Genomic DNA, 13,597 nt, shown 5'->3' with positions numbered 1-13,597 from the left:
GAAAAAGTGATATTAATAACTTAGAAATATAGTGAATATGAAAGTTGTTATCAACAGTTGTAATGATCACAAACATATTTATAGAGGCTTTAGAAAATGTCCATGAAACAAGGCAACTCTTCAAAAAAATCTTATAATAAAAAGTTATCTTTAAAAATCACAATGGTTCATAAAAAGTGCATTCTGTCCAGGATATATTAAATCGGTTTTTACGGACAGTCGATTTAAAAAGTTATGTTTTCAAAATTCAATCGTTGCACTGTTTTGGAAATACAACCAGCAACAGATCGTTTTAACTCGGTTAACGAGCGCACTGATTTAAAAGGCCCTGACAGCTATTTTTAAAAAACAGCTTTTTATAATTTTAAAGGCTAATTTCTGAGCATTCTAAGTTATATAATTATTGAAAATAATAAATTAAAGATAAGGATCATACTTATAATTAATTTAAATTAAAAATCCTAAGACTTGGTCTTCATCTTGTTTCCTCTTGTTGAGCCTCCATAACCTTTCTTCTTTTGTGATGAAAGTTTGTTATCATCAAAACCCAGCCAAGTTCAAGAAGGAAATCTTCTTCACAATAACAACGTTGCGTGTGTTGTTAAGGTGAGAATTGGGACGGAGTATCATATCTAGGAGTTCATAAATAGAAGTTGCATTGGGTAGTGATTAAGTGAGGAGTTATAAACGGGGGAGTTTAGCTTCGAAGTAATACTGCTGATAGTGGACTTCATTCCTGGATTGGTATCCTCCAGAGTAGGCTGTTATACTGAACTGGGTTAACAACTCTTTTGTGTTATTTACTTTACTGTCTTTATTATTTGTGTTCTGTTGGTCAACATCTGTCTACTACGTGACGGACAAATGTTGACACACTTTAATCAACATATGTCTACTGTGTGCCAGGAATTTCAGCTTGAAATGATCCACGTCGATTCCGATAGATGCAAAAATCCGTACCAAAATCCGACTGATTACATAACTGACTGTGGTCGTTAGAATGGCCATCATCATTTCTAGGTAAGGATTCCTATAAATTACTAATGTTCTACCGTCCGGGAACTTTATATATTCATAGAAAGAGTCGGTCGAGTAAATCCAACCACCTAATGCTCGAGTCAGGTCAGAAGTCTTAACTAGTATCCACGTTGTTATTCTTATTGCCAAGCGCAACAGACCACAAAAGACCACTAGTTCGGGCTTTTGAAAAATTGGACAAATGCAATAATATTCATTCATTTAAAATCATTACATATTCAATTTCGCTAAACAGGTTCATAACATCCGAATTAATAGCATAAAACGGCCTAATGTCATTGACAAAGCCTACAATTAATTTGACAAACTTCAAATGTCAGTAATAATCATGTATTCAGATCTGCAACTTTAAAAAAAGAAAAATCAACAAAGAAAAGAATACACTAGTACACAGTGAGTGAGTTGATTAGTCAAAAAAAGACAGAGAGCACAGAAAGACAGAGAGTGAGTTGATTAGTCAAAAAAAGACAGAGAGCACAGAAAAGGCAACGCAGAGGGAGTTAGAGAGAATACATACGATACATACGACGACGATGGTATCGTGGGAGCGGGTAATAGAGATAACAAAGTGGTCACAAGAGAAGAAGACGGAGGCTGTTGTATGGTCGATTGAGGTGAGCTCATGTCTGAACACGGCGGGTGTGTCGTTACCGTCGGTGGAGCTGGCACACCGTCTGGTAACTCACATATGTTGGGAAAATAACGTGCCGGCGACATGGAAATACCTCGAGAAAGCGATGGAAGTGAGAATGGTACCTCCTTTCCTGGTCCTTGCTCTTCTATCCACCAAAGTAGTTCCCAACAGACATCCAGTTCTCCACCCCGCCGCTTACTCTCTATACCTACACCTCCTCAACAGACACGCATTCTCTCTCTCTTCTCTAGTCAATTCACCTAACTATCCCTCTCTTATGAATTCCATTCACCACGTTCTTAGTCTTTCACAACTTTATGATGATTATCATCATGATGTTCCTTCTCACCCTCACCCTGGCGTTGCTCTAGTTCAATTTCTTTTCACTCTTGTCTGGCAGTTACTCCAAGCATCCTTACAAGACGAAGGCTTACTCCAACGCCACAAATCCTTATTATTCGTCGATCCCGGTCTCGATCTCACTATTGAAAAATTGGATAACCCCCACCACCTGCACGCTAAAAATACCGCAACCGCAATTCAATTCATTGCGCGCTTTCTTCATCACAAACTCACTTCAAGGATCCTCTCCTTAGTTCAACGAAACATGTAAACTCACTAACTAACTAACTAACTCGTTTTTCCTTTCTTAATTTCTATATTTATTATTATTATTTAACTATTTATTTATTTGTAGGTCAACGCATTGGGGAGCTTTCGTTGATGAACTTGAGCAGCTTGCGGCAAACTCCTTGATTTTGAGGAGCTTGAAACATTTATCTCCAGAGTCATTTTTTCCTTTGAATTTAAAATCGAACTGGCCTATGTCTTGTGAACCTAATAATAATAAGAATAATAAGAAGAACATGAAGCTGAGTTCAATGTTGGCTGCAAGTGCTAGTGCAAGTGCGGTCCAATCTCATAATGATAGTTCACTTTGGCTTCCCATTGATCTAATACTGGAGGATGCAATGGATGCTCATCATGTCATGGCTGCCACTATTGAACTTCTTACTGGTTACTTACTCTCTCTGCCTTCATTTTTTTTAATATGTCCATTCACAACTAATACATAACCTTCTTTTTTTTTTCCTTTTCTTTTTCATTTATCGCTTGCAGGGTTGGTGAAGGCTTTACAAGCTATTAATGGTACTGCATGGCACAATACATTTTTAGGTTTATGGATTGCTGCACTGCGACTGGTTCAACGGGTAAGAAACAACCCATTTCAGGCAATTGATTAACTAAAACCTCTTCTGGGCTTCTGCCCTCATTTATGTCCCAAAAACTGTTTGATGAGCTTACAAATGTGTAAGGTGCTGCTGTCAAATGCAGAATTTCAGCCATAAAAATGAGTGAAAATGTTGTGTCCTTTACATTCTCTATTTTCGCTGTCAGATCTACTGCTTCTTGACTAAATTTGAGTTAGGGACACTGATAGCTTGCACACTGTTGGATTCTATTAGCTCTTTTTGAGACTTAACATATTCATTTTCCTGTTCTTTTAGGAGAGGGATCCTAGTGAGGGTCCTGTACCTCGCCTTGATACCTGCTTGTGTATGTTATTGTGCATTACAACCCTTGTGGTTACTAATCTTATTGAAGAAGAGGAAGGTGAACTGATTGAAGAAGCCGAGCGTAGCCCTACGAATCAAAGGAAGGACAAGCCGGCTATGGGAAAGCGTCGTGGGGAATTGGTTACAAGTTTACAGTTATTGGGTGACTATCAGGATTTACTCAATCCACCTCAACCTGTTATTTGGGTAGCTAATCAGGCTGCTGCCAAGGCTATCATGTTTGTATCGGGACATAGTGGATACTTGGAATATATGAATGTGAATGACTTGCCCACAAACTGCTGTAAGTGTTTGCTTTTGTGAATATCTAAGTGTCAGTTACAGAAGGAACCCCAGTCATTATTTGCACTAGATCATACATTCTTTTTCTTGTGGGTGATATGTTCAGATACGGGAAGAATGTAATTAAAATGTTGGGGGCCTAAAATTTAAATGAATGAATGGTTTTATTTAGGATGAATTCAATACAAATTTCATCCAATTATAACTATTATGTAAGGAAACTTCACAACAAGTTAACACCAAGAACAGTGTGGGCCTACTCCTGGCTCTCGAGTTCAAATAGTTAATATGGTCCCTACTACCTAGTATATGTACACGTTCATTTATCCTGGTAAGTGTTTCTTAATTAAATTTCTGGGGCAGAGGACATGGCCCTTATCTCTATCATTATCTCGGCCATCATAATTTTAGTCTTGAATTGTTTATCATTTTCAATTTAGTCTCGATCCATTTAATTTAATAATTTTTTTTGTCGATGATCTTTTCTTATGTTGATTTGCTCTCGGATTTGGTGGTCTGTTAAGGTCTTTTCATGTTAGTCTTGGGCTCTCCTAATTATGCCTCTTTTATGATTCGTTGCAGCTGGTAACCTATGGCATCTGATTATTGAGGCTTGTATTGCGAGACATCTGATTGATACCTCAGCTTATTTTTGGCCTGGTTATGTGGGTGCACCTTGCAATCAACTACCTCGTAGTATTCCTAACCATTTGCCTAGTTGGTCATCATTGATGCAGGGTTCACCATTAACTCCTCCATTGGTTAATGCCTTAGTCGCAACTCCTGCTTCCAGGTATGCTGCTGCCTCATATATCATTGCTTCCTTAATTGATTTTGGTGTTGCCGGTGTTTCTTGCCGTGTGTTTCTTTGATTCCCTTTCGGTTTAGTTGCCTTAAGTATAGGGAGTTGTTGTTTTCTGTTTTTTTTTTTGGCGTAGTTCTTTTTTTGTGCTTTCTGGTGTGTTGCAGGTTTCTTTTGTATCCTGCTCTTTTCACCTTGTACTCATTGTGATTATTGATAATTTTGCTGTTTCTAAAACAAAAAATCTTGCGGGAATCTAAAAACTTTTGCTTCGATTATTAACAAATTTTGAGGGAACTGAAGAGAAATGAACTGAAAGAGCGATGAAAGAGAGAAGGAGGTGACTGTATTGATGTATTATTTCATATGGGGATAATTATTTCTGGATTTATTTGATAATTTATGAACATGATGATGAAGATGATGAACAAGGTAAGGAAGAAGATGAAGAAATAGAGAAAAAAATTAGTTGATAATGGTGCACCGTTAGATATAGTGTATATTCAAAATTCAATGGCTATTGTTTTTCAATAAGATCAAACGGTTTAAATTAAGAGATTTATTGAGATCTATGGTGGACCAAATGTAATGTTAGTCCACCTAATACATTTTGTGTTAAAAACTGACGGAAGGGACCATTGTGACTAACGGTCAATAGTTAAGGGACCAAAACGGACCTTTTTTTCTTTAAGTGACCATTTTGAAACCTAAAATGTCTTTAAGGGACCATTTTACTAATTAAGCTTAAGGTAATATATACCATAACTAATATTGAAAAGGTTTTGCATAGTACCTTGTCCTATAAATCTGGGATAAAGTGACCTTTTTCATCTGGAAATGAAGAGATATAACTTGTTTCTGAGCCAAATTTGAGATGGGTTCACAGATTTTAAATAGACATTTTCACCACACATGCATTGATAGAGATTTTTATGTTTGTAAATGGCAACTGTCTAATTGGTTGTAGTTTTTCCTAATATCTGCCTTCAGTTTCCCCTTTCTTTTTCCTGAAGTCGTGTGTATCAATGCTCTATTTTTTATATTGTTAGTAATGCAACTGAATTTTAAGCTTTTGAATTGGATGGAAGCTTAGCAGAGATTGAGAAAATTTTTGAATTTGCAATCAATGGCTCAGATGAAGAAAAGATATCTGCAGCTACCGTTCTTTGTGGGGCATCTCTAGTACGTGGGTGGAATGTGCAGGTGATCTCACTTTCTCATAATATGAAAACCTTGTCTGGCTCATTTCTTTCCTTTCATGATTATAATGACTGTCTTTGTTTGCAGGAACACGTCGTTTTTTTCATCATAAAATTGCTTTCTCCTCCGGTTCCTACTAAATACTCTGGGACTGAAAACCATTTGATTAGCTATGCTCCATTTTTGAATGTCCTTCTAGTTGGAATTTCACCTGTAGATAGTGTTCACATTTTCTCCCTACATGGTGCGGTATGTTCAAATTTTATAAACTGTGTATTTTAACGCATACTTGTACATGCACAATGAAAGTTTGCATCTTCAATTCACTCCACTATTTCTGCGTATAGTTTGTTTCCTGATTTTGTGAATTCGTTTTACCATCTTTTTTCAGGTTCCAATACTTGCTGCTGCACTAATGCCAATATGTGAGGCTTTTGGATCATGTGTTCCTAGTGTTTCATGGACTTCTGCAACTGGTGAAAAGCTCTCTTATCATGCAGTGTTCTCTAATGCATTTGTTCTCCTGCTGAGATTATGGCGGTTTAATCATCCACCTGTTGAACATGTGATGGGAGGTGCAGCAACTCCAGCATTAGGATTACAGTTAGGTCCTGAGTACCTTTTATTGGTTCGGAATAGTCTGTTTGCATCCTTTGGGAAATCACCAAGAGATAGAATAAAAAGCAGAAGAATTTCAAAAATGATAAGTTTTTCTTCAGAGCCTGTATTTATGGATTCCTTTCCAAAATTGAGCACGTGGTATCAGCAACATCAAGAATGTCTTGCATCAACTCAATGTGCTCTTGTTCCTGGAGGGTCTGTTCTTCAGATTGTTGATGCACTCCTAAGCATGATGTGCAAGAAAATAAATAAAAGTGCTCAATCATTGACATCTACAACTTCAGGAAACAGCAACTCTTCTGGTTCTTCATTGGACGACGCTTTGGTGAAACTCAAAGTGCCAGCATGGGATATCCTTGAAGCAGCTCCATTTGTTCTTGATGCTGCACTTACAGCTTGTGCTCACGGAAGACTCAGTCCCCGTGAACTGGCTACAGGTTTGCCCAATTTCCTCATGTTTTATTTTGCATTATCATTATGTATCATTAAGAATTATCTCAGGATTGTATTGAGCCTTTCATGCTTTAAAATTTAAACTAAAAATGTCGGAACTATGGAATAAAGATATCCTATGAAAAAATTAAAGAAGATTGAACATGGCATTGGGATCCTTGGAATAACTAAGACAGTGAAAAGGTTGAATATAAATATTTTCTAAAACCAAAGATATTTTGATACCAAATTCTGATGACAGCCTTTCTACTCATTTACTTGGATTAGTATTTTCTAAATATTGTTTTTCTCATTTTAATGTTGGAATATTGCTTGTTGAGATTTAGGGTTTCATAATATAGGATTTATGGTATGTGCATTGCCATTTGATTTGATTGTGGGGTAAAGGTGTAGTGTAGGAATTCATGAAATTTGTTGATATTTAATAATTATTAACAAAATGTAAAAGATAGAGGGTACTGGGACTGTTCATGGCTTGGTTTAGGAAGAAAACTGAACCGAACCGTGACAATGGTTCGGAAAAACTGAACCATTAATGGTTCTTCCCGAGTCGAACCAAACTGGTGTTAAGGTTCGGTGAACCGGTTCTGTATTTTCGAATCGAACTGTTTTTTCTTTGCAAAACTGAACTGTTAACCTTTCAGGAACCAAGCTGTTTTTTATGCAAAGTTGCAAAGTGAACTGTTTTTATTTTTTGAGCTGTGTGTATTTGGAGTTTTAAAGAACTGAATTTATACTTTTTTAACCTTTATTTCTACTCCAAAATTACACTATTTTATTAATTCTTCTCCAAAGGCAACAATTAAACATCAAAATCATCATAAGCAGTAGAATTCAACCTCCATAAAGCCAATCAAAAGCTGATTACCCATCATTGTTTCAGATTTTCAAGATCAGAAAATCAAATTTTGGACAACATCAAATTTGAGAAATTAAGAACTTACAAGCTATCCTCAGTAACTTCTAAAAATATTCAACTTAAAACAAACCAGGGGCAGGGACAACATCAAATAGAAGAAACAAAATAACTTAAACAATAGCGTTAGCATAACTTGCAAGGTTGCAATCCTAGACCACAGATCAGCACACTACCAATTGGACCAGTGATAGCAGAACCTACAATTACAAGCAAGACCATATTAAGACAATTTCTGTCTTGGCTACTTCTTTGAGTCAGTGATCTGCACAGTACCAAAAAAAAGTCATAAAAACACAGCATGAAACTATTTGCAGTCTTTCTTTCAGTCCTAAAACCAATTTCCTCTTGGCTACTTCATGGGACCACCATGTTTCCCTTCTCTCACTTTCTTTTCTTATTTTTTTTTTCTATTGCATTTCACATAAACCATTTCCAACAAATTAGTGAAACTGGGTAAAAACAAACCAGAAATGCAGAAACACAAAAACTAAGCAGCGCAAAAATGCACAAACACGGAAACATGATTTTATCAATTGTACCATAGTTCCTTTGGTGACCTTTGTAGTTGCAGAAACAAGTTCCTTTGGTAACCGATTATTCGTTTTTGAAATTTTTTGCTTAATAGTAAGTCTATGTGCTTGCTTCTTATCTCAGGTCTAAAAGATATTGCTGATTTTCTTCCGGCATCTTTGGCAACCATTGTAAGCTATTTATCAGCTGAAGTAACACGTGGTGTATGGAAACCAGCCTTTATGAATGGAACCGATTGGCCCAGTCCTGCTGCTAATTTATCCATTGTCGAGCAACAAATCAAAAAAATTCTGGCAGCCACGGGTGTTGATGTTCCAAGCCTCGCAATAGGTTTGCAAATTCACTTTCTTAGATGATACTTGCTGCATTTATATCATTTTCATTCCGTAGGCCAACTAACTTTTTATGTGTTTTACATATTCATAATTCTCCTGACCTTCCCATAAAAAAAAATCTTTTGACCTGAAATTTTTGGGTGATGATCAACTCTCAAGTCTCAATTAACAACCAGATTTATGATTGACCTGGAAATATCCATACTTCTTTGTTACTGGAATGCACATGCTATTTTTTTGTAGACTGATTAGTTTACATTATATATTTATATGGACAAGGTTTACAATATCAATCTGTTGACACTACATTTTGAACTGCTGCAAGCAGATGGGAATGCTCCAGCTACACTTCCTTTGCCTTTGGCGGCTTTTCTAAGTCTTACAATAACCTACAAACTTGATAAATCTTCTGAGCGCTTTCTTGTTTTGATTGGCCCTTCTTTGATCAACCTTTCTGCTGGTTGCCCCTGGCCTTGCATGCCCATTGTAGGTTCTTTGTGGGCTCAGAAGGTGAAGCGTTGGAGTGACTTTTTTGTATTCTCTGCTTCTGGAACTGTCTTCCACCATAGCAGGGATGCTGTAGTTCAGCTCCTAAAAAGTTGCTTTATGTCTACTCTTGGACTTGGTTCTTCCTGTATTTATAACAATGGTGGTGTTGGTGCCCTCCTTGGTCATGGATTTGGTTCTCACTTCTTAGGAGGGATCTCTCCAGTTGCTCCTGGAATTCTCTACTTGCGAGTTTACAGGTCTATTAGAGATGCTATGTTCTTGACAGAAGAAATTGTATCTCTTCTAATGCTTTTGGTTAGAGATATAGCAAGTGGTGGGTTGCCCAACGGTGAAGCGCACAAGCTAAAGAAGACTAAATATGGAATGAGATATGGACAGGTTTCTCTTGCTGCATCGATGACACGTGTCAAGCATGCTGCCCTTCTTGGGGCTTCTTTTCTTTGGATATCTGGTGGCACAAGTTTGATTCAATCTTTGATAACAGAAACTCTACCTTCATGGTTTTTATCGGCCCAAGGGGTGGAGCAGGAAGCGGGAGAATCTGGGGTTGTGGTTGCCATTCTTAGAGGTTATGCTCTGGCATGTTTTGCTGTACTTAGTGGGACATTTGCTTGGGGTATTGACTCTTCATCAACAGCATCTAAACGACGACCAAAGGTTATTGGGATTCATCTAGAATTTCTTGCAAATGCTCTAGATGGGAAAATATCACTTCGTTGTGATTGTGCAACTTGGCGTGCCTATGTGTCCGGGTTTATGAGCTTGATGGTGAGTTGCACGCCACTATGGATCGAGGAACTCGATGTAGGCATGTTGAAGAGAGTGAGCATGGGATTAAGACAGTTGAATGAAGACGACTTGGCTCTGCAATTATTAGAAATCAGAGGGGCAAGCCTCATGGGTGAGGTAGCTGAAATGATAAGCCAAAATGGATTTTAACTGGTCAGAACTTTGGAACATGGTGCATTGAGCTTGCGGATCCGAACTTGTTGGTTGCAAGGAATCTCTAACTGTAAGGAATCTAGATCCCAGACATGCTACTAGTTATGTACATAATGTAAATTTCTTAAATTCATATTTTCCGTTGAATTTTGAGCAGTTACATTTAACCAACCGTATAAACAATTAAATCATAGCAAGTATTACGATAAAAGATTTTGTCGTTCTGTAGAAAAACCAAAAAAATTGTTGTAGGTCATGTGACTAAATTTTGCGGCAATATTTTTGTTTTTTATATAAAACATCTTGTTGGATATATAGCACTCTTGAGCAGTGACTATGAAGATAATTTGGCTGTAGAATCCATCCTCGGTCTGCATCAAACGTCTACCAGTGAGGAAATTAGTTGTTCCACATGCACAACTATGACGTACCATCATTTGTATGATTTGATTTGATTTGGTGTAATGTGTAATGAAGCCCAATATTACAAACCTTCTAGAATATGATGAGTCAGCCAAATCACAAGGGGGCCCACAGAATTTGCAAGAGAATAGTACAATTGTTCTATTTCTCGTTCATATTTCATCTTATTACTAAAACCCATTTCATAATGTATTTTAAAGTATAGTAGATAACTTGAGATATAGGTTAAAATACATCAAAAAAATTGAAAATAGTAGACAGACACCACTGCCAAATGGGCATATCATAATTTCGCCCTTAATCCAAACTCAACTTTATGGATTGAAAATTTTGGAGCCAGAGAATTGAATATTAGATAGCCTAATATAACATAACGTTTTGAATTAGTTAAGTTGAATGTTGATTATAGTTCATACATACAAATCTAATCATCATACATATAACAAATAAAAATCCTAAAAATGATATGCCCGTGTAAGTGTGTAACTCATAACAATATGGAGCACGACACAAATCAATCACAAAAAGAGAAAAAGAAAGCCACAAGCTGGACTTTGTGCTTAGTAGCTCAGATTAGAAGAAAGCAAGGTTTGAATTTGTATTCAGCTTCAGCACACTGTTTCTTCTGCTATGGTCTCCAACAAAGGCTTCTTTGACCTGCTGCTGCATAAAGACAATCTGTGCATAGACAACTCTTGATCAATGTCATCCAAGTTCAACTTTGGTTGTGATTCCATTTCCAAGATAGATTCAGCAGTAGGAAGAATCTTGTTCCCTTTGGCAGAGACCCTTTTAGCAGTGAGTAGCAAGGTACCCATATCAGCTGCTGTGACAGCGGAGTTAAGCTTCTTCATTGGAATCATCACGTAAACGTTGCCATACTCAAGTTCTTCATCGGCATTGAGGGCACAAAACCTTCTTCCAATCTGTAGTGAACGAGTGTTTACTACGAAGAAACTTGGCATCTCAACCATAAGCTCAGCTGCTGTCACTGCTTCTTCAATTTTGCGTATCTCTCCACATGGGAATATCACCTTTATACCTCTCCACTGCTTGTTTCCTCCTCCTGCTGATAGACTGCAAGAGATGTAGTTCCCCATATGTGTATATAGATTAATTAATTAATTAATATAATGAAATCTTCTAATAACAATTTAGTAAAATACAGGAATGAAGCTAAGCTATATTTGGAATTGGAAAGTATTTTTGAGAGATTCAACTGTGGCCAGTGCAGAGTTATATACATACGCATATGGTTGACATTGTGATAGTGTCCGTCCGCGTCGCGTTGGGATTAATTTAATTAATTATTAAGTTGAAAACAAATAATAAATGCCAGTAAGATCGATGGGATGCTTCTTTCCCGTTTTCTAGTTTGTTGTTTGTGACAAGCTAATATTTGATTATTCTGTATTCATGTACGCGTGAAACATAAACAGCAATGTTTCAAAGAGAGACTTATGTATATAGATAATGTTGGGACAAACAATTTAATTAAATAGAATTTTATTCTTATAATAATCTATAAGAGGTTTTTTTAAACTATTGACGAAGCCACTAGATTTGATCTAGTGGTGAGGGATTTGAGTAGTATGTATGAGGTCTTAGGTTTCATTCTCATTGCCAACATTGTAAACCAAAAAAATAAAATAAAATTTAGATGAAGTTTTATAAGTCTTGTTCTTACGAGAATGAATTCTCTCAATTGTAAAAAACAAATTGAGAGAATAATGTGTAATCAAGACCATTCATATTATAAAAAGAGAATAAAGTTGGAATTTGAAAAAGAAAAAAAAAAGTAGTTGGTTAAGGATTGAGATGTAAAAATTGAGGAAAATTGAGGGGAAAAAAATGGAGAGATCCATTCTCCTATTCTTGCCGTTGTTGGTTTCCTTTTTTTCATCTATCAATGAAACTATATAGACGTTCCCGTGAGCTTAGCTCAGTTAGCAGGGATATCGTATTATATGTGCAGGAGTTTGGATTCGAACCAAAAATACTCTATTTATTTATCTTTAAGGTGGATTTTTTAGTTACTAAACTACTTGACAAAAAAAATTGAAACTAGATAGACATTTACTTATTTAACCTAAAACAATAAAATGCATGTGAACTCACGAAAGACTGCTGATTAGATCACCTTTACGTGACATTAACCTACGTTGACGGTGTCGGTCAGCTTGTGTCTGTAAGGAGTTGCCAGCTTATCATATTTGAAGGATGGTTGATTCTATATTTCTAATTTCCAATACATTAACTATAAAAAAACAAAAAACAAAAACAAAAAAAACTTTCCAATACATTCTTTCGTTCTACTAGTATTATGTATTCTACATTCTATAAAGTACTGTATAAAGAATGATAGCAATGAATAAAAAGCTTGCTTTATACTAGTACTTTTTTTTTTGGGTATAGTGCTTTATACCGATACTTTTTAGACTTTAATGTACTTTTGATCCCCTATTTTGAAAAACATGAATTTTTGATCTCCTATTTTTAAAAGTCAACTTTTTGATCCCCTATTTTGAAAAATATGAACTTTTGATCCCCTATTTTAGATTTTTCTGAATTTTAGTCTCACAACTCAATTTTGTAAGATTTTTGCTGATGTGTCAAGCTCATTAATGACGTAGCAATTTCCATGTTGACAAAACATTTCCGTGTCGGTTCCCAAATCATGACACCCTAAGAAATCAGAAACACAAATAATCACGCTCGTATTAACATCATTTGTCTTTGTTCGCTTCCTCTCAATCGTTCATTGACTTTGTTTTCAATCGTTAATTTTTTTTGGGTAATTTACTGATTTTTTATTGTGTATATATATATATATATATGTGTGTGTGTGTGTATAGAGGTTAATTTTACTGTTTTCGTTCATCTCTGCCCAATCTGTATCATCCATGTCTGCCGGCTTCGTTTCGCGCAACGCTTCTGTAACCCTTCTCTGCCATAATCCGAAATTGCTCGTTTCATTGAACCTTGCCACTTCGAATTTCGCCGGGTTAATCGTCATATGATACCAATTGTTGACACATCAGCAAAAATTTGACCAAATTGAGTTCGGGTACTAAAATTCAGAAAAATCTAACATAGGGGATCAAAAGTTCACGTTTTTCAAAATAGGGGATAAAAAAGTTGACTTTTAAAATAGAGAGATCAAAAGTTCAGGTTTTTCAAAATAGAGGGATCAAAAGTGCATTAAAGCCTACTTTTTATTATACAATTATTATTACATACCTGTATTATAAGAGTTGATCGCGTATCCGTGAGTTTATTTCAGTATCGTGTTTTATACATGAGCCGGTATTTAAATTTCAAACATTTTAT

General features: G+C 36.2%; 2 protein-coding genes across 4 annotated transcripts; one reads left to right on the top strand and one right to left on the bottom strand.

The window, feature by feature from the left end:
* Window positions 1-1,418: 1,418 nt before the first annotated feature.
* LOC123906689 (mediator of RNA polymerase II transcription subunit 33B-like) lies at window positions 1,419-10,143 on the top strand. 3 transcript variants are annotated; one of them, XM_045956660.1, is made up of 10 exons: window positions 1,419-2,281; window positions 2,370-2,689; window positions 2,792-2,883; window positions 3,181-3,532; window positions 4,114-4,324; window positions 5,422-5,536; window positions 5,621-5,782; window positions 5,925-6,591; window positions 8,181-8,387; window positions 8,721-10,143. In XM_045956660.1, exons 1-10 carry the CDS (start codon window positions 1,572-1,574, stop codon window positions 9,839-9,841), a joined length of 3,957 nt encoding a protein of 1,318 aa, XP_045812616.1. In that variant the 5' UTR covers window positions 1,419-1,571; the 3' UTR covers window positions 9,842-10,143. The 3 variants fall into 3 exon arrangements, with proteins under 3 accessions (XP_045812616.1, XP_045812615.1, XP_045812614.1); XM_045956659.1 differs by having other exon boundaries at window positions 1,443-2,281; window positions 8,718-10,143; XM_045956658.1 differs by having other exon boundaries at window positions 1,457-2,281; window positions 5,422-5,782.
* Window positions 10,144-10,611: 468 nt separating this feature from the next.
* LOC123906690 lies at window positions 10,612-11,443 on the bottom strand. Its single transcript, XM_045956662.1, has one exon. It carries the CDS (start codon window positions 11,365-11,367, stop codon window positions 10,876-10,878), a length of 492 nt encoding a protein of 163 aa, XP_045812618.1. The 5' UTR covers window positions 11,368-11,443; the 3' UTR covers window positions 10,612-10,875.
* Window positions 11,444-13,597: the final 2,154 nt, after the last annotated feature.

The sequence above is a fragment of the Trifolium pratense genome, linkage group LG2 (genome assembly GCF_020283565.1).
Source record: "Trifolium pratense cultivar HEN17-A07 linkage group LG2, ARS_RC_1.1, whole genome shotgun sequence".
Classification (NCBI taxonomy): domain Eukaryota; kingdom Viridiplantae; phylum Streptophyta; class Magnoliopsida; order Fabales; family Fabaceae; genus Trifolium; species Trifolium pratense.
This window is presented reverse-complemented; position numbering and strand designations above follow the sequence as displayed.

Excerpts from the sequence above, each read along its gene's own strand:
- LOC123906689 (XM_045956658.1), top strand. The coding sequence starts at position 1,572 with ATGGTATCGTGGGAGCGGGTAATAGAGATAACAAAGTGGTCACAAGAG. Across the intron at positions 6,592-8,180 it reads TCCCCGTGAACTGGCTACAG|GTCTAAAAGATATTGCTGAT; the intron begins GTTTGCCCAATT and ends TTCTTATCTCAG. Across the intron at positions 8,388-8,720 it reads TGTTCCAAGCCTCGCAATAG|ATGGGAATGCTCCAGCTACA; the intron begins GTTTGCAAATTC and ends TGCTGCAAGCAG.
- LOC123906690 (XM_045956662.1), bottom strand. The coding sequence starts at position 11,367 with ATGGGGAACTACATCTCTTGCAGTCTATCAGCAGGAGGAGGAAACAAG.